Below are 21,621 nucleotides of genomic sequence, written 5' to 3'. Positions count from 1 at the left end.
AATGTCTTTGGGAGGAGGATAGTCAGCTACCGCTCGGGTCTTTTCAGGGTCGACCTCCACCCCTTTCTCTGAGACTATATGTCCAAGAAACTTCAGCTGCTTCTTAAAGAAGTGACACTTCTTCATATTTAGTGTAAGTGAAGCTTGGTTTAGTCTCTGTAGAATGGTGTTCAGGTGTTGGACATGTTCTGATAAAGACCTTGAATAGATTATGATGTCATCAATATAGACAAAGCAAAACTTCCCTCTCAACTCTGCTAGGACCTTCTCCATCAGCCTCTGGAAGGTGGCAGCGGCATTCCGTAATCCATATGGCATGGAGCAGAATTGGAATAGTCCTTGGGAGGTGATGAAGGCTGTTTTGGCTTTGCTACTTTCCTCCATTTCCACCTGCCAGTACCCTGACTGCAAATCCAATGTGCTGAACCAGGAGGCGCCTTCCATGGATTCTAAGATGTCGTGAATAATTGGCATTGGATAAGCGTCAGGTACGGTCTTACTATTCAGTCTCCTATAGTCCACACAGAACCTGTAGGAACCATCGGGTTTGGGGACCAGGACAACAGGTGATGACCACGGAGAGAAAGAAGGCTCGATGATATGGTCCCGTAGCATTTGTTCTACCTGCTCATCGATAATCTTCTTCTTGAAGGGTGAGACCCTATAAGCTCTGGATCTCAAGGGCATTTCGTCAGAGAGTGTAATTTTGTGCTGTTCCACAGATGTTTTTCCCAGGACTTGAGAGGTGGTATGAGGCCAATTCTCCATCAGCTTTCTCAATTCGTCCTGATTGTCAGAGTCCCAGCTGGGAACAACTTGTGTGGGTAAGACATGTGTGGCTGAATTCCAGGTTGGAGGTAAGGCATAATAGAGACTCACCGCAGCGTTCGTACCTATGTTTTCACCCATTAGTCGTGAAGACAGTAGAGGATTTAGAAGTGCAGTTAGAAATGGATGATAAACATATCCTTTGCCCATTTTTAGACCATATCTCCAGTGTCCCATATCCACTATGGCTTCAGCGGTTCTCAGGAAGTCCAGACCAGCTATAAGGGGAAAGGCCAGGTGAGCATCCTTCATCACATAGGTGTCCAACCTGCATATTTTGTCATGCCACTCATAACAGACTGATCTCTTGTTAATCGCCTGGTGCATCTTTCCATCAGCCATAATGAACCGTTGAAGAGGGCCTGAAGGGTCAGGTTTCGCTTCCCCTCCTAACTGTCTCCACAGGTTTTCCTGCATAAGTGTGTATGTGCTCCCTGTATCCAGTACCGCCTTCACCTCTCGTCCTTCTATAGTTATTGGCACTACTAGAAGGGATGTCATAGGGTGTGCTTGAGCAATGGATACTCCTGCTAGATTTGAGGTATGGCGTTCAGGTGGTCTTTTATTTGTTGTTTCATTGCTGTTCAATTTACCCACTCCAGCAGTACCGTCATGGGTAGCGTTGCATCTGTTAACAGGTGGGACTTTAAGTCGTGTTGCTGGTATGGGAGTTTTCAAGGCCTTGACTGTAGATGGGGAAGAGGCAGGGTAAAATTTCTGTACTTGAGATCGAGATGGGGTACTGGTGAATCTTATTTTTTTCATTTGCTTTTCCCATCTTGCATCTCTCCGCAGGAAACAATCAACCACCGCTCTCTCCAACTTCTCTATAGACCTCTGGAAATGATCTTCTAAGTCTGCTAAGCTAAGCGTCCACTGACTCCGGAAACTAGTTTCCCTATTAAGGGAACTATCTACAGACTGTTGTAATTCCTGTTCATTATGTTGTATTTTTGCATTAAGAGCCAATAAATCACCCTTGAGTTTATCAATCTCCATTTGCATTGTCTGTACAACATTTATATTCATCATTTCTTTTTCATCATCATCATCATCATCATCAGAATTATATAAAGAGCTCAAAACAGATGCTATTTCATCTGTAGGGTTCTGTCTGGTAACAAACGGGCCCGCAATGAAATCAGCATCCTCAGGCTCAACCGAGCTACACCTTAACTCATTCCCATCAGTCTCAATTTCATCATTATGTACATTGATTATTCCACCATTTGCTTGTGTCATGTCTTCCATTTTTATAAACACACACAAAAAAAACACTATCAACCAATAGAAAAGGCACGTAGTTCCCCGTACGGGCCACCACTATGTAACACTCTCCAATCTTAAAGTTGAGTTTACACTAATTATGGGATCTTCCGTACCGTTTCTAATGATAGGTTGTGGAGTAGAGAAAATAAATACCAACACTGATGAAAACCAATAAACCAAGTGTATTAACAAAATCAATAATATTTACAATAATATCAAACGAAGTGTATGTACATGTAAAAGTGAAGTCCAGAGTGTACAGAGTTATATACAGTGACCAGATCAGCCTCACCGGGAGTTTTGACAGTCCGTGAGCACGACCAAGTGATGAAGTGATGAGTGATGAATGCCCAAAGTCCTCTGATAAAAGGTAATCCTGGCTACGAGCCAAATGAAATACCTCCAGGAGGAACGGCGTCTCAGCGCTCCCAGGTCAGTCACCAGCGTATTCCAATTTATGAATGAACGGGTTTGAAGTGCGTACTCGCAAATGAGCCCCGTTAATCTGCATAGCGGTTCTTTAAATAGAAACTGACAGTTACTTCCTGTTTACGTGGCAGGAAAACACGTAACATGAATTCACGCGAAGATCTCGCGTGAACAGAGATCGGGGACAAACACACAACAGCTGAGGGGAATGACAGATTACAGGGGAAAGTAATACAACTAATAGGCATAAATGACAAACATAATTAGTTTTCAGTCATTGAACCATATATAAAACCTTCCCTTATGTGGCCACGCTACAATATATATATTTCTAAAAAAGAAAAAAAAAAAAGAGAGAATGACTGAAAGCCGCAAATGGTGCGTGTTCCCCTCTTCTCACTCTATAGCTGAAGACGACACACATCAGTTTTTGCTCTGTTTGTTTGCTCTCGCGTTGCAGCAGGGTGGGTGCGATCACTGCAGTTTGCTTTAACAGGCAGAGTGCGTCGTGCTCGCCTCGCTTGCTTCCGGGAGTCAGCACTAACGAAAAAAAAGATCGTTCGTGGGGCTCTTGCATGGATTTGGCTGAGGAGCAAGAGACGGGTTGATCCCTTTCTCTCACTCTCTCCCCAAACCCAGCTGGTCCTTCACATGATCTCGAAGCGCGTTCCGACGCTTCTTCGGATCATGAGGTGGATCGCGATTCTCTTCCCGCCTCCGAGCTTTCCCCAGTAGGGGTTCAATCTTCAACTGGCTGGCAGGAGCCAGTGACCTGCCAGTGGCTGGCTGGCAGCTGCTAGTCTGAGCCTGGCATGTCACGTGACCTGTCAGTGGCTGGCTAGTTGTCTGGCAGTCTGCCTTTGGCAAGTTTCAGAAACCATTGATTTTTGAAAGTTTTTGTGTTTTGTGTTCCTCCCTTTCTAGCTCATTTATTATGCATCTATTGATATGATTATGTTCTTTAGTATGATTGATGTTTTGGGGACTGTTATCCCAATATAACCAGTCAAATGGCCGTGATCAGACTGGCAGCTTACGGAAGCTTGCTGGACGCTCATCCAGTCAGTCGCGGCTGATCAGCGAGTATAACGCGTTGCCTGACACTCTCACTGCAAGGAAATAAATTGTTTTCTTATTATGAATATAATGTCATGCATCTATTCTTTTGTATAATTGATGTTTTGGGGACTGTAATACCAATATAACCAGTCAAATGGCCGTGATCAGACTGGCAGCTTACAGACGCTTGCTGGACGCTCATCCAGTCAGTCGCGGCTGATCAGCGAGTATAACGCGTTTCCTGACACTCTGGCTGCAAGGAAATAAATTGTTTTCTTATTATCAATATAATGTCATGCATCTATTCTTTTGTATAATTGATGTTTTGGGGACTGTAATACCAATATAACCAGTCAAATGGCCGTGATCAGACTGGCAGCTTACAGACGCTTGCTGGACGATGTATCCATCTATTCACAGAGTAGGCCTAACAGTGAGTGAATCTTTCTCTATTGTTCCCTAATGGTTAAACACTTTCACTAATTATATAATTATATTCAATAACTATATTGTGAACTACATACATATATATATTTTAATAATGAATTTAACTAAATATTTAGATAAACTTGTTTGTAACGTCACGTGTGTGCCGGGATCTGACTGTTTGAATCGCCTACCCACCCGACCCCACTAAACGGTGGTATCTTATGACGAAAGAAAGAATTGTGAGGTGTATGGCATGTTGCCACTTCAGTAAACGGGATTAAAAGAATTTAGCCTATAATTGACGTATGCTACGTAAACAATTGTAAACTATATCAGAATTTGACAGTTTCGAATAAACTACCCAGGGCAATAAAAATGGGATCTTACGAAGTGGGAGGTAGGCTAAGTTTTGTCTTAATTGTAGCCTTGTATGTTGCCACTTCAAAAATAATGGCAGACTTCCAGAACTTTACCGGAAACCTTAATTATAAATGATAACAATTATGATGACTTAAGATTATGTATTCATATTAATGATGTCAGCTTGTTTCAGATTGTTATAAGTATATGGAATGTATTTTTGTATCCTTATTTACTTTTGTTCAGTAGGTCTCTGAATTTACACATGATAATCCACAATCATGGCAGGCAAGTAAAGTAAAGTACATTTACATTTACATAATTTTTCTCCTGACTGCAACCCATTCTTTTGCCCTATGACCTAACCTCTGCGTTTCAGGGGTCGGGTTAGGTGCTTTAAAACATCTGCACAATGTAATGTTTACATATTAACCTTAAGACAAAACATTACATTATAATGTAACTAAATGATGGTGGCAGTTAAAAATTTATTATTTGTTGTGACCTTAACATTCTCATTCTCTTTTCATTTCTGAATGAACGCAAACACCAATCTAAAATAAAAGGTAAACATATAAGGTAAAGGGTGCATTTTGGGTTTGTCACACAGATGTATTGCAACATTATCATAAAGACATTTACTTTTCATGACACCCCTGGACATTATGTTTTAAAAGAGATGGTCTGTGCTATAATAAGCACTTTATTTACACTTTAAATTGATCAAATACAGATTTTTTTATATCATGTAGCTGTATACAAAATTCTAAATTTCAAATCTATCTTTCTTTTTCAGAGAGGCAATTTGTGTTTGCCTCAGAGGATGAACTATATAGTCTCAGTGAAGACACTAACTGTCCTTATTGCAGGACTGCAGTCACACTGACACAGGCACATCTGTTACAGCGGCATTTTAGATACGCAATATTTTACAAAGAAGCAAAAACTGGTAATTTACTCTATTAATTTATCAGTGGATCTTCTTGTTAGACGTTTCTTACTGTGTGTTTTTATGTTTTATTATTATAGTGAAGTTGATTATACCCTGCTACTGCACTGATGGGGTGCTAGGTCGGAGTCACTGGCATTGCCCAAAGTGCAGAAGTACTGTAGCAAGAGCAGGGGATTTCAAGGCTCATCTAAAAAAACATGGTTTGTGTTATTTTTTATTTTCATCTAGCACAGTTTACTTTATAATTTTGTATATGTAGCTGTATTTATTATACAATAATATTAATCAATCATAATTTCATAGAACTGGTACTAATAACAATTTTTTTCTCTGAATTCATAGGTTATGAAGTGACACAAAAATCGTCAGGTTTGACAATTTCTCTGTAACATCAGTTCAGTTGCTTGTTTTAGCAATCCATTTTGGAATGCTACATCTTTTTTTTGTTCTTTATTTCATAGTGACCCAACAACCCACCCATGAGCAAAAAGATTATGTTTCCGAGGACAGACTTTCAGAGGAGCAAGCTAATACACAAATGCAACAAGAAACTCATGGAGTTTTGCAGACAGAATCTCCAAAGAGTCGTTTCAAATGTCATAAATGCGGAGCTGACTTTTCCAACACATCCAATCTGAAGAGGCATGAGAAAATGCAACATGGCTTGGAGCAACCTATGCTTTGCATAGATAAAAAAAAATGCACTATACGTCACACCAAAGGAACTACATGGGCCAAGAGTGCCAGTCCATGTCAAGAAATCTCTACTCCTAGGACAAATATACTGTGAGTCAGATATTTGCAGAGACATGGCAAAGATAGCAGCCCAGAGTGGACACCCTGGAACTGAATGCCACCACCTTCGAAGAACTATCTCCGCTAGCAGCTACATTCCTCCACAAACACTAAACTCTGCATCTTTGGAGAAAATGTTAGACAAAGGACTAATTTCAAAGTCAAGAGCCCAGGAATGTAAGGACTTGCATTTGAAGGCCAGTGAAGAGGAGGTTGATTGTGTCTTACCTATTTTTTGGGGGGAATATGGCCTGTCACAGACTTACATTTACTTTTCAGTATTTACTAACCTCAAAGACAACTGGTGTCAGCTTGGGCGAACAATTGTGACATTTGACACAATGTCTGGTAGATGGCACTGTCAATGTAGGGGCAGTAAACACAGACTGAGTTGTGTCCACAGACACGTATGCATGTGGTGGATATTCCAGGAGCGTCCATCATTACTGAGAGAACATTCAAATGCAAGTCCTGAAGAAATAGAGGACCTTGAGGAGAAAGATCAAGAGAGGGATGATGAATCAAAACCATCAAATGAGACAGCATCAGCAGTGATTAAAATTACAGGGTACTTTTTGAGGTGCAAGAGAATTCCAGAAAATCTTCCACAAGACCTCATATTAACGGAAATGATGATACCTGAAAGCTTTGTGCCTAAAGAGACACAATGCCCTTACTGCCCCTGACCATGTTACCCTGACCTCAGTGAAGCAATCCTGAAGACAAAGCATGCAACCATTTATGCTTTGTTTTCTGTGCACAGAGGTATGTGTAACACTTAATGAGTTGTAGTGGAAACATATTGTTGTTGTATATAATTATATATATTTTATTTATGTATATTTTGTTCAGGTGTTGCAGTGTACATTAAGGAATGCCCTGTTTGTGGAACCCCAGTCAGATTCCAAGAATATGATTCTGGATTTCACAATTTCAATAACAAAGTGTTCCTCACAATCCCTCTGTGCTCACTTTTGACAACAGGTCTTTCAGTAAGTCAAAGAAAATCAGTGAATTTTAGGCAACATGATTTAATATTTACCTGAACATTGGCCTACCTACAATGTAAATTTGTCTATACCTGCAACAGAACCACATTGCTGTTGGACGTTTTTTGCGTACATTGGGGGAACACAGCAAAGTGTACATTCCTCGCAACAAAATAAGGAAAAGCTTTTTACCACTTCTCTGCTTTGAGGAGCTACACCTACAATTACTTTTGTTATCGCTGTGGCCATCATCCTCCTATTTTGATTGCTGACGCCAACTGGAAAGTGGCCTTTGACTTACCAGGTAGGAATTCAGTGTACCCATTCATGAAAAAAATGCTTTATACTCAAATGTTGGCAACAACAGTTTCCACTGTCTGCTCATAAAATACTTACTCTTTCTCTATAGTGCATCTCATGAGACGACCAGACCTGACAAACACCACTTCACAGGACACACAGGTGAATGTTTCATCTAGATGGGAAAACCCTGAGAAAGAGATAATTGCAACAGGACTTTGTGATGGTAAGCTGTTTAATATACTGTACTTCTTAAACATTATTATGCCTACTTGCTTTAAATTTGATTTACAATTCCTTCCCTCCCTCCCATACGTCCTTCATTCCTTCTCTCCCTACTTCCTCACTCAGTCACTAACTCATCCACTCACTCCCTCCCTTCCTCCCTCAGGGTCATCTCAAAACCCATTTTCTAGCTCCCTGACATACTCTGCCTTTACATCATGGATTGGTCAATACTCAAGAATATCTGATGTCATACCCAAGACTGAGATTTTGAAAGGCCTCTCCCAGAAAGACAGATTGTGGACAAAGAGGACAGATGAGGAATTTGATGAGGACCGAATTTTGCAAGTATTAGAGCTCAAAGGGGTAATACAATTTGCTGTTTGCTGATGCTTATTCTATTAAAAAACTATAAAATATGTTATTTATAGGTTTAATGTATTACTTTCAGTAGAGATGACACTTTGGACTCAATTTGTCATTTGCCCAAATTATTATTATTTTTGCATGTTTTCTGCATCTGCATGTTTTCCCCCATCACTATTAGCCTCGAAGAGAAGATCTTACAATGGCATGCAATGCTCTAGGCATTTCAGCAAGTGGATCACAGTCTGACCTCATTAATAGGCTTGAGGAACTTCTGTTGTATAAGGATATATATCCAAAAATGTTTGTGAAGCTTCACAAAGCAGGAGGTAAGATACAAATGTAGACAATTACAAGCATGGTACAGAATGGACAATACATTTTTTTTATATATCTGGACATTAAGAACATAAGGGAAGGGAAGCAGGAAGAAAAAAGTATATAAATGCAGCAGTTTAATAAAAGAAAAGAAAACTGTCATACTAACAAGTCCCACAGAAGACAAAAGCACTAATGTTACCTCCATCTATCATAACCATTTTGCCCTGATTGATAATGAATCATATAAATTATTGACTGCCAGTTAATGAAAAAAAACATATTTATATGGTACATTTGACTGCCAAACTATATAACTCATTGTGAAAACGCATTACATGAAATTAGCAATTGTTCTGCATTTTCCCTATTTTTTTCCCCACAGGAGGGGTACTGCATCTTGGGTGCACCCATGGTGTGGTTTACTATCAGTCACCCCTGTGGTGGCAGGAATCTGCCCGAGACCATGGAGATGGTCTCCTGAGTTTTAAATGTCCACCCACGGTCTTCATCTCAGATATAGCTGGATGTGTTGCCAGACATGTGAATAATAGGACTCATCAAAAGTTTTTTCAGTCACATGATGGCAGGCTATGTGCTCCAACATCAGAAAACATTTCTGCTGCATTGGAAAAAAAACTTACAGTGCAGAAAGAATGGGTGAATACCCTTCGAAGCTCCATGGGGCCAAATATACACGAAGACCAAACAAGTGACAGATTCACCTGCCCTCACCCTCTGACTGGAACTCGTGAACGGTACTCCCTCTATGACCGTTTTCATGAGAAAAACCAAAAAAGGCCTGAAGAGAGACTGAGGAGCATAAAACTTTTTCCAGATCTTGCCTGTATTGTTAATTCGTCTTCAGCAGAGCAAATCAACAAAGAGCTGTCAACCAGCAGGTATTTCCTCTGCCAACTGAAGGACATTCATTACATGTTCGCCTTGCGGCTGTGTTTCCATCTGCACAACCAGAGGATCAATAATAACTTCTTGCAGGACATTCAAAAAATGTCCCAAAAAGATGTGCACCTAGGGCTACATGGACACCTATTAATAGGTGTGGATGAGGAAACAGACAAAGGTAATATAGTTCATGAAATAAAAGTTCATGTAGTACTATACATTTTATTAACATACACTTTTCATTGTATCGCAATACAATGTCATATCATTGCAGAGATGTACCAAAGAACATCTGCAAAGTCATTAACTGACCTGTGAGCTGAACAGACAAAGTTGAGGAAGATATGGATAGTTTCACTGTGTCATTGTTTCCTATAAGTGAACAAAATAAGGTACAGACTGGCTTTTTGTATGTTAAACTTCCAAGGAATATTTTTACAGTAACAAAAACTACACTTGTAGTATTTTCTGCTTTATTTACATGCAATGAATGGGTTCTGTTTTTGAACTACAGGACAAGCTGAAACAACATTACATTTCCTGGAGGAGAGAGAGACAAATAATTCACAGATTTTCAGCATATGCAACACTGTATATTGCAGACTTAAGATGTGCTTGCCCCTCTTCTCTTTTAGAGGAAGACCCAAACAAGAACATGCCTTGGTTAAATGATAATGTAAGTGTGCTTACAATGTTCTTATGTTTGCTTTACAATTCTTTATTAGGAACTCAGTACATGACACTGCACACAGTTCATGTAATATAACTACACTCACATTCACAATGTACTCATCTAATTTGTTTGTATATTAAAGTCTGTCATTTATTTAAAGGCCGTGAACTGTCGTCTTGCTCAAATTGCAGCAGAAACTCAGCATGTAAGTAACTGACTATTCAATGGTCTTTGCAGATATGCAATTGTCTCATGAGATCTGTCATATTGCTCTGTGAATGTTAAAAACATAGTATAATTAATTTCAGTTCACTTCATGCGCAGGTTGTTGCCTTATACACAGATGTGTACATTTTGTGGTACAGAGAGTGGACAAAAAACAAAGCCATTTCAAGGTCACATGTGCAAGATCTTGAGGTATATATACTTGAGTAATTGTATAACAATTGAGGGTTTTCACATATATATATATATATATATATATATATATATATATATGTGTGTTTGTGTGTGTGTGTGTATTTCCACTGTAGAATGCTCAAAAAATCCTGCTCCCAAGAATCGTTGGTGGTAATACACCCGAACGGGGAAACCACTTTATACTCTGGGTAAGGTTTACAAGAAACTCGGTTGTGCTGTAACATTTAATTGATATGCTGACTATAACTTTTTTTTTATATGATTTATTCACAGGTTTTCGATGTCTCTGGAAAACAAGTGCGTATTTATGATTCAATGGAGATCTACAATTCTATTGAAAGAAATGACATGGAGATTCTGAGGTAATTAATTTCTCATCTGTAGTGTAGCATAAAAACGTTAACATTATATTACTAATATATAGAAGATGTGAAAGATGCATGACATGAGAACTCTAAAATCTGTAAAGAGAGGCTTTTCAAAAACATGGGTCACTGGATGGCTGGACTGTTTGCAATCCAGAACAGTGGATGCAGCGAGATGGTGTGAACTGTGGGGTATTTGTTTGCACTGTAAGGTTTATTTCTCACTTCACTATTAAAATGTTTTTAAAATGTGCTATTTTGGCCTGTTAACCGCTTCATTGTTTTTTGGTTTTAAAGGCAGCTGAAATGGAAGCCAAAAACCTGAAAATGTCTTCTGAAGTGCTGCAAACTTGTCAGATAGTACACCTGCGTGTTTACCATGCCACAAGCATGTTGAAAGATGTGATGACTGAAGTAAGACAAACAGGAATTAAGAATTTCAATAGAATTGGACAGAAAAAAAAAACAATATTAAAACTCATATGTAATACTGGACAGGACTTTCCGACTGCAATTGGAGAAAGAGAGGAAGGTGAAATAGAGACCAACACCTGCATGGCCCAGGACATAAAAGCATGTGTTTATCAAAACACAGGAAATAAGTAAGTAGTATACCACACAAATTGCAAGTTTTAGTGTAAATGAATGTTGCTGCTTTGACTTTACAATAATGTATGTTTTTAGAACCCTGCATCCACACATCAAACGGATGAAGTGGGTTCAGTGTGATCTGTGCAACAAATGGTTACACACTGATTGTGCTGGCATAGACCCTACAACAATTCACAAAGACACGCCCTTCAGCTGTGGATGTGATCAACAACCATATTATTTTCAAAGGTAAGCAACAGAACCATAATATAAAACAAAAGCTCACTGAACTGCTTTTAATGCGTATGTCTATTTTACAGCACCCTCACAGCTTTGAAACAGGGACTTTTGGTTGATACAGTTGTGGAGGATGAAGAAATTGGTGTAATTGTTCTAGAAATTTTAAATAAAATAGCACATTAACATGTTTGTATGAAACATGTAATAATTACATTTAGGATCAACATATGTAGCACATTGATCATTTATATTGTGCTGTAAAAAAACTTTTTTTTTTGTAGAAACTTCATCATGACCTCACATCTGGTGCTGTTAGATCACACAGAATGTTTTTACATAAACATCCCAGTTATGCACCCAAACTGAAAAACCAATGTAACCTACGGATCTCCGTTTTTGATCAAGAACAGGTAAAATAATATTTATTTGGAATAAAAATAATGTTTTAATAATGTTTTACATTAACTTGGTTCTTGCAACATGAGGTGACATCTTACCACAATTACTGATTTTTATAGATTCATACTGTTACAGATAATCAATATCTTGACATTCATTATAATCTGAAACTATTGGAATGTAATGAAATTATTCTTAGATGCTGATTTTTTTAAACACTGATAAGTGAAATATCCACATTGTTGTTTGTCATAGACTGAGGGAATCATTGACAAGGTGTACAGTGTTTTGGCATTGGAAAAAAACAGATTTATGTAGCCCTTCGTATGCTATGGAAGTCATGACACCTGAGGTAAATCACGTTTTGTGAAGAACACAATAATAATTCAAGAGCTAATGATAGATATTTGAAATATAGTGTGTGAATTATGCAGTTACCAATTGTACATTTAAAGCACAGATTCTAATGTGTGATAAGATTTTAATGACTGTGTTTTTTCCTTGATTATAGATAACCATTCTGAATAAGAAAGACAGAGGGGTTCCACAGATTCCAAGCGGAAATGGCCTTTGCAGCTGCACACTGTGTGTGTGTGGAATAATAGTTTTAGTGCGACAAGCAGTGGCCTATATTGATTCTTGTTTTTTATTTGTAAATAGATTTTGTTTCTTTGTTTTTATTTGTAAATAGTTTTTGTTTCTTGGGGTTTATTTGTAAATAGTCTTTGTAAATTTGAAAATAGTGATACTGTGCTAAGTGATTTTACCATTAAAGTTGGCATTCTTTTATTGAATTATTAAAAAGCTTTCTTTTATCGAATTATTTTAAAGCATCGCTGTATTTTGTCCTGGTGTCAGAAAATGGTCAAAGCAACGACAAATAGTCATGTTAATGGGATTAATTCACGTTTTTATAGGCTACTCTGCATCTACATTATTACACAACTTTTTCACAAGGATTAAACACAACGTCACAACTAATGGCAGTATCCGCAAATTAGGTTTATATCCTTAGAATGAGAGGCAGGCAACAGTAACAGTAAGCAACTAGTCATGATCAGGGCCATTTGATTGCTTTAATTGGGATAAAATTCTCTAAAACATCAATCATACAAATAAATAAATGCATATTATGTTCATAATAAGAAAACAATTTATTTCCTTGCAGCGAGAGTGTCAGGCAACGCGTTATACTCGCTGATCAGCCGCGACTGACTGGATGAGCGTCCAGCAAGCGTCTGTAAACTGCCAGTCTGATCACGGCCATTTGACTGGTTTAATTGGTATAACAGTCCCCAAAACATCAATCATACTAAAGAATAGATGCATGACATTATATTCATAATAAGAAAACAATTTATTTCCTTTCAGTGAGAGTGTCAGGCAACGCGTTATACTCGCTGATCAGCCGCGACTGACTGGATGAGCGTCCAGCAAGCGTCTGTAAGCTGCCAGTCTGATCATGGCCATTTGACTGGTTATATTGGGATAACAGTCCCCAAAACATCAATCATACTAAAGAACATAATCATATCAACAGATGCATAATAAATGAGCTAGAAAGGGAGGAACACAAAACACAAACACTGTCAAAAATCAATGGTTTCTGAAACTTGCCAAAGGCAGACTGCCAGACAACTAGCCAGCCACTGACAGGACACGTGACATGCCAGGCTCAGACTGGCAGCTACCAGCCATCCACTGACAGGTCACGTGACCTGCCAGTGGCGGCTCCTGCCAGCCAGCTGGAGATTGAACCCCCACTCGCTTTCCGTCCACGATAGAAAATCTATGAAATAATTGCTCGATGTTGTTACTCGTGCGGTTGCCAGATTGGACTAGCCATGCGAAAAAGAGACCCCCAAATGCTCCAAATTAGGGGATAGATTTTATCTTCCAGTCGAAGAAAGGGAACGCCTCATGGGTCCCTTCCCTTCTTTGATAACCTCCATGAAGAGCTTTTTTGCTCATGGAGAACCCCTAAAAAAAAAAAATAATTTTTTTTTTCTTCCCGTGTTCACATACCCTCGACATCATTATATTCGACTATTGTGGGTGTTGAGGCACGGGGGTATTCAGTGATGCCACCGGTCGAAGAGACGCTTGCGGGCTATCTCTCGCCGGGCTCGGCATCGTCACTTAAAAAGCCCTCTCTCCCCTCAAAGCCTTGTAGGACAACCTCCACTTTAGTGGGAAGGGCTTATCAAGCAGCAGGTCAGGCTGGTGCTGCTCTGCACACTATGCTGTTTTACAGGTGTACCAGGCTGACCTCCTGGACGACCTGAGTGTGGGTTCTGCGCTTGACGAGCAAGCCTCATACCCGCCTCTTTCCTGACTGAAGGGAGGCTCAAAAGCAAAGCGAGGCGTGTCGTGCTCCTCCTCCCAGGGATTGGGAGGAGGAGCCCTTGAGTCGACATCTCAGCTCATGCCTGAACAAGTTTGTGATGCGGCAGGCTGGTCCTCTCCGCTCACATTCATCAGTTTTTATGACAATTTTGTGTTGCGATAGGGTTCTCTTCGCACACATTCATCGAACTTTATGGGTTAGATGCTTTGCTACTCCGGGCTTATTACAGAACCAGCTTACTGCCAGTTTGCTTCAGTTCTGGATTTTCTGTAGAAAGAACTGTCAGCGGGCACTTGCCTCGCCACTGCCAGGTTCTATGTGGCCACTGCGGTTTGCCACAGCTTGGTGGGCGGGGTGCCCTCAAAGAGGCATCCTCATTATTGCCCGGGCCTACGAGGTGCGCGGTCAAGCTTCGCCAGTAGGTTTTAGGGCGCACTCTACCAGAGGGCTCTCCTCCTCTAAAACCTTGGCTAGAGGTCTCCCTCTGCAGCAAGTTGTCCTCTCCGTACACATTCATCGAACTTTATGGGTTAGATGCTTTGCTACTCCGGACTCTTATGCCCTTGAGTCGACATCTCAGCCCATGCCTAAACAAGTTTGTGATGCGGCAGGTTGTCCTCTCCGCACACATTCATTGGACTTTTTTAGTTTGGATGTTCTGCACTCCGGGCTCTTATGCCCTTGTGTCGACATCTCAGCTCATACCTGAACAAGTTTGTGATGCGGCAGGCTGGTCCTCTCCGCTCACATTCATCAGTTTTTATGACACGTTTGTGTTGCGATAGGGTTCTCTTCGCACACATTCATCAAACTTTATGGGTTAGATGCTTTGCTACTCCGGGCTCTTATGCCCTTGAGTCGACATCTCAGCTCATGCCTGAACAAGTTTGTGATGCGGCAGGCTGGTCCTCTCCGCTCACATTCATCAGTTTTTATGACAATTTTGTGTTGCGATAGGGTTCTCTTCGCACACATTCATCGAACTTTATGGGTTAGATGCTTTGCTACTCCGGGCTCTTATGCCCTTGAGTCGACATCTCAGCTCATGCCTGAAAAAGTTTGTGATGCGGCAGGCTGGTCCTCTCCGCACACATTCATCAAAATTGAATGGTTTAGATGTTTATGCTACTCCGGGCTCTTATGCCCTTGAGTCGACATCTCAAGCTCATGTCTGAGACCTCTCGCGTTTTTGTGAGTACACTGCACAACCGTAGGGGTCCGGACAGCCCCAAGTGCGACGGCGTGGGTATTGCGTTCCCCGTAGCGTTTATCAGCGCAGCATCAAAATGAAGCTTTTTGTAAAAGGAACGTCTCGAGTGACCCTTGTTCCCTGAAAAAAGCGGAACGAGATGCTGCGCTGCTTTGCCGCACTGGGACGTCCCAGGACTGCTCTTCAAAAAGAAGTATCTGACGACACCTGGTGACGTATCCATTTATAGCCTGGCCGCAGGTGCATCTAATGATTACATCAGCCGAGGCTATAAATTCCGGTCAATGTTCATTAACATGTTACACACACTAGCAGTGTAGCATCTCGTTCCGCTTTTTTCAGGGAACTAGGGTTACACATGTAACCCGAGACGTTTTGATTTTTGAATATTTTTGATTTAGTTGATCAGTTTTTTTTGTAAATATATTGTTTGTTTATGGATGAGAAGGTGATTTGTTGTATTTCTTTTTCTTGTAGAGGATTTTTTGTGCTGTTATGATTCTCCTGGATTTCTTACCAGAGGACTTATTTCCTTGATTCCCTTTGGAGGCAGTAATGCCATTAGCCAAGAAATGAAAATAACTTTTCTGTCAGAAAGACATCTATATGACCTCTTAAGAACTATTGACAAGTCTGGTCTCATCCTGAGGAAATTTACTTTTGACGTCTCGTGTACCTACCATAACTCATTCTCCAGAATCCTCTTACGATCGCCTACAGTTGCTATTTGGGGTTGTTTGCTTGGCTGGTGTTATTTTTTGACATGTGTTTATGTAAATATCGTCTACATACCAATATATGTGTGGAAAGAGTTTCTGATCTTATAGCTGTTTTTTTTTTCCATTTTTCTTGGTGTGATTCTTGAAATACATTATATCCTTCCCTGGGTATTCTGCAAATATGATCCCCCCCTTTATTTTCTGTAACTCATCAGTTCTAAGCAGCTGGGACAGTTATACTATGGTAAAAAAAAAAAAATACAAATATAAAACTGTGAAACTCTATAACAAATTGGCAGCCACAAACATTGCCTGGCACAAATTACTTGGATTTAATTTATCCAAGATACTGTATATTTACAGTTAAAGAATAATATAATGTTCATGGTTTACTGCAAGTCTGACCTCTTGCAGTACTCCATGTTCTTAACATTGGTTTAAAATATGATACATGAAACATAGTACAAAACTTCTAAAGCTACAAAATATCAGCCATCATATTTGTTTTTACAGACAAATATATATTCTACACCATTCTTTTCTAATGGCATGCAACAGAGGTAACATCCATTTCACAAGTTATGCTTGCCATTCCAGCTTGAAAAAGTGTTAAATATATATGGAGAGAGATGACTTACACAGCCATTCCTCCACAATGTCCATGCACAGATTTCATGTGAGGTGTTTCTGTGGTTCAGTTTAACACTGCTACAGCCCAGCATAGGGGGAGAGAGACTTTATACTGTGCTTGACAAAGTAACACCCTATGAACCTTTCTTTTACTATTCAATATTCAATTCTGATCATTCACATTACTTTCTGCAACAATGTTTCCTCTTCAGCAAATTATGAGCAAAACTTACTTGTATAGGAACTGCACTGCTAAAATGATCTAATTAGTATTCATAGGTATTCATATGTTAAGTGTGGTTTTAGCACACATACATTTTCATAGACACTGAAACGTGTAATATCAGCATATTGGCATATACTGTAGTAAGCATACAGCATGAACAATTTCAGAAATGTACAAAATGTTTACAAATCATTTGAGGTTTATGCAATATTAAATTCATGGAATGAATCAGTTGATTTGTAGTATTTATAATAAATGAGATAAATTAAATATCTTTAACCCCATTACATTTATTTATATTATAACAGTTTCTGTTCAGTGTGGTTTCCAAAGAAAATAAAAAAATGTGGCAGCACATTCACAAATAACTAAGTAAATGAGCGAAACACAAACATCAACAGTGTTTCAAGTTTTAATACTCCATCAGGTTTAATGATAATTAAAGTCCAGATTACTTTACTTTTATTAGTCACATCTGGATTTCATTCAATAATACATTTGCCATTTAAAAACTCACCAATTTTCTCCGTCTCCATACAGTTGTGTTGAACCTAAAATGGTACCCAGGATTTGTAACTCTCTAAAGTTGTATACATAAAAACACTTGATATTGTTTCTTTCAGTGTCTATCAAAAAGTACCAAAAGTAGGAACACCTATGAAAACTGCTGAGATCACGCTGGTAGAGCACTGCACAATAAATGGGCTTGGATGACCAGTATGAAAACAGTTGTATATATGACAGTAGTTGTCTTTGTCACCCTGTGCTGGGTTTCTACTCTTCGAACAGAGCAATCACTGCCCCCACCCACCTGAGGACACTACTGTTATACCATCATCATAATCTGTTTCAAAGATGCGATGAGATCCTGAGACACATACACACATAGCAAATTCAACTGCTGAGCAAACATACAGAACAACATACACTTTAAATCAATTGCACAACGTTATACCTTGTACATCCGAACATTAATGTGTTACCCTGCTTTCAAGGCAACTGTGCACTTCAAATGTAGAGGTGATGAATGTAATTCTTTCGATGTTGAGGTACTTTGGTCTGTATGTTTCAGCATCTTGACCAGCCCAACACCAGCAACATTAGATCAACCAATGGTGTGAGTTTGGGGTAGAACTTTCTGCTTGTTCAACCAATGGTGGAAAGTTGAGTGTTCGGGGAAAACATTTTTTTAATTTCATTTGGTGATGCTACAGTGGCACAGAAAATGCACACTTCACCTTTACTTCATGTGTTTTCCTTCACAGACACACATACCGAGTTAGCTTATACTTACTTTGCAGTTTCTTGCTGGGACTGTCTCCATGAACATGTCTGCAGGGGAGGCAGGGGGAGGGCTGGGTCATGGGGATTGAGGACACATCATGGGTCTGCAGTTTGTACCAGTGTGGCTGGTCATCTAACAGAGCTGTCTCCAGTTCGATCAAAATCTGATGAGAGCATGACAGGAAGAGAGAGAAAGAGAGGGGAATTTGAACCAAGAAAGAACAATTATATGGTGGCCAAAAGGATCCAAAGGACTGAGGGATACACACTGCACCTGAGAAGAAATACTTTTTGAGAGCAAGTTGTATAAATTTGCGGACATGCAAAATCGGCTTCAAAGAGCACATCATTATTTTCATAGCCAGTGGGATTTATAAAAACCCTTATGCGTTTGATGCTTAAGCATACTTCTACAGTTTTAAGCAACTCCACCGACAAATTAGTTAAAGGGATACTTCACCCAAAAATGAAAATTCTCTCATCATTTATTCACCCTCATGACACCCCAGATGTGTATGACTTTCTTTCTTCTGCAGAACACAAATTAAGATTTTTAGAAGAATATCTCAGCGCTGTAGGTCCATATAATGTAAGTGAATAGGTGCCAAAATGTTGACACTCCAAAAAGCCCATAAAGACATAAAACTAATCCATATGACTCCAAGTTTTAATACATATTATCAGAAGTCATACAATAGGTTTAGGCGAGAAAAATATTTTTTTGCGTGAGAAAAAGTCATTTTTTGCTCGAAATAATTTTCCCTTCCCAGTTGGTGACAAAATGCATGAAGAATGTGAATCACCAAAAACGCAAGTAGAAGAATGTAAAAGTCATCTGTTTATCACCCACACCTATAATATCACTTATGAAGATATTGATTTAACCACTGGTGTCTTATGGATTACTTTTATGCTGATTTGTGTGATGTTTGGAGCTTCAAAATGTTGGCAGCCATTCACTTGAATTGTATGGACCAAAAGAGCTGAGAAATTCTTCTAAAAATCTTCATTTGAGTTCAGCAGATGAAAGGAAGTCATATATATCTGGGATAGCATAAGGGTGAATAATTGATGAGAGAATTTTTGGGTGAACTATTCCTTTAACTGAACACAATGCTTATAAAATGTACTTCCTCTTCTGTCACTCACTCGACGTTGTGTCGATTGTAGTGACTCAAGGGGTCTCTTCTGAGAGCCATGCGTACCTATGAACTTAAACTTAAGAAAAGGCCAATGTCAAGTTGGAAGACAGAATTCGCATGCCCCGCCCCTGAAATACATGTATAAAGGGAGCGGGCGAGTGAATGCCAGACAGAGATTTTCATCAGAGCCGAACGGTTGTGTGATCGGCGAGCTGTGTGACACATGACTGCTTCACCTACCTCTGCAAGAGAGTTTGCTGTTGGATCTGATGGCGCATTCCAGTGGCTTTCTCCTCTCTGCACGCCGTGCAGACTCTGCCCCTGTGCACTTCGACAGCGCTTCCCTTATAAAAGAGTTGACTTCTCTGAAAGAGTTTATTTTCCTCTAAAAGAGTTTGATTCTGGTAAAAGCGCAACATACACAAGCGAGCGTTGAACGTCCTTTTCAGGATACGTCTTTTTTAAGATGCCCTTCTGCTGCTGTGTAGTTCCTGGGTTCTTTTTTCACGAGAGAAAGCCACTTCAGCCGCCCCCCGCATTGCTCCTTCTTCCCATGGGATTGAGGACGACCCGGCTGGCGTTGAAGGCAATTTGGGGATGACGATGGCTCGGCTTTGCCGGGTAAAACCCCACGAACCACCAGCCCCCCGGCATGCTTGCTTGCTTCCGTACGAGCTCGGGATGAGTGCGACTCGCTTCGTGGCCAGCCGGCCTTCGAGCCCCCGGAATTGGATGGCAATTTCGCCGCTGCATCGGAGAGCATCACATCGGGGTCTGGTGCTGATGACTCGCCTGGGCTGCCACCTTCGGGTCCGCTCTCACCTAAGCGTTCCTGAGGCGGTGCACCCAGGAAGCCAGATGTTTTCTCCGGAGCTGGTAGCAAGACCACTCCGTCCGCCTTTGCCTCCCAACGCACTATTACCTGCTCCCCCCTGCTGCAAGACCCCACCCGGTACGTCCAAACGATTGTCCTGTTAGTGCCCCTCGCACGGAGCTTAGACGCATGGCTTGCACTTTCCAGCTCATCGCGATCGCTGGCCAGGACCATCCGACTCGGCTACGCGATTCAATTCACCAGGCTCCCGCCTCGTTGCAGCGGAATTCGCTCCACATCAATGTGCGGCAAAATACCAGCACCTTACGAGCAGAGATTTACACTCTGCTACTCAGGGACGCGATAGAGCCTGTCCCTCAATCCGAGATGAAGAAGGGTTTCAACAGCCCTTACTTCATCAAACCCAAAAAAAGTGGTGGGCCAATCTTTGGCTTGCGAGTTCTCAACCGGACTTACACAGACTCCCATTCAGAATGCTCACGCCGAGGTAAATTCTAACCTGCGTTCGGCGTCAAGATTGGTTCGCGGCGGTAGACCTGAAGGACGCGTACTTCCACGTCTCCATTCTGCCTCGACACAGACCCTTCTTATGGTTCGCATTCGACGGCAGGTGTATCAGTACAAGGTACTCCCCTTCGGCCTGTCCCTGTCGCCTCGCGTCTTCACCAAGGTCGCAGAGGCAGCCCTTGTCCCGCTACGGGAAGTGGGCATCCGCATACTCCACTACCTCGATGACAGGCTCATCCTAGCACACTCTCAAGAGTTACTATGCGCCCACTGGGACCAGGTGCTCGCGCACCTCAGCCGCTTAGGGCTTCAGGTCAACTGAGAAAGAAGCAAGCTCTCTGCGGTTCGGAGCATCTCTTTTCTCAGTTTGGAGTTAGACTCAGTCTCAATGTCATCACGCCTCACAACTAAGCACGTGCAGTCAGTGCTTACATGCCTGGCTCACTTCAAGCCAGGCACAGCGGTTCCTCTCAAACAGTTCTAGAGGCTCCTGGGGCATATGGCATCCTCGGTCACGGTTTCACTGCTCGGGTTGATGCATATGAGACCATTCCAGCACTGGCTTCAGACTTGAGACCCGAGATGGGCATGGCACCGCGGCTCATACTGTGTGTTTGGACAGACCTCTGTTTTATGCGGACAGGATTCCCCCTATAACAGGTGTCCAGACACGTCGTGGTCACCACAGATGACTCTCAACTGGGTTGGGGCGCCGTGTGCTACGGGCACGCAGCTGCTGGCTCCTGGACGGTGCCCCGCCTGCATTGGCACATCAACTACCTTGAGTTGTTGGCTGTACTCCTTGCCC

At 41.0% G+C, this 21,621-nt stretch overlaps 2 protein-coding genes across 2 annotated transcripts in view; one reads left to right on the top strand and one right to left on the bottom strand.

The window, feature by feature from the left end:
* The window catches only part of LOC127651227 (regulating synaptic membrane exocytosis protein 1-like), a 225,545-nt gene that overhangs the window by 51,224 nt on the left and 152,700 nt on the right, over positions 1-21,621 (bottom strand). Inside the window, exon 13 of the mRNA XM_052136967.1 lies at positions 18,340-18,493. Within this exon, the coding sequence (XP_051992927.1) occupies positions 18,340-18,493 (154 nt within the window). The remainder of the gene's footprint in view (positions 1-18,339; positions 18,494-21,621) is intronic.
* Positions 6,984-12,611, top strand: LOC127651234 (uncharacterized). The gene is made up of 20 exons (XM_052136976.1): positions 6,984-7,113; positions 7,212-7,414; positions 7,520-7,636; positions 7,802-8,001; positions 8,183-8,330; positions 8,705-9,403; positions 9,500-9,617; positions 9,740-9,901; positions 10,059-10,103; positions 10,223-10,315; positions 10,432-10,506; positions 10,592-10,680; positions 10,788-10,890; positions 10,981-11,097; positions 11,182-11,285; positions 11,368-11,523; positions 11,595-11,658; positions 11,796-11,924; positions 12,169-12,265; positions 12,425-12,611. The coding sequence occupies exons 7-19, from the start codon at positions 9,570-9,572 to the stop codon at positions 12,229-12,231; spliced, it is 1,248 nt and encodes a 415-aa protein (XP_051992936.1). The 5' UTR covers positions 6,984-7,113; positions 7,212-7,414; positions 7,520-7,636; positions 7,802-8,001; positions 8,183-8,330; positions 8,705-9,403; positions 9,500-9,569; the 3' UTR covers positions 12,232-12,265; positions 12,425-12,611.

Source organism: Xyrauchen texanus, chromosome 11 (assembly GCF_025860055.1).
Source record: "Xyrauchen texanus isolate HMW12.3.18 chromosome 11, RBS_HiC_50CHRs, whole genome shotgun sequence".
NCBI lineage: Eukaryota > Metazoa > Chordata > Actinopteri > Cypriniformes > Catostomidae > Xyrauchen > Xyrauchen texanus.
This window is presented reverse-complemented; position numbering and strand designations above follow the sequence as displayed.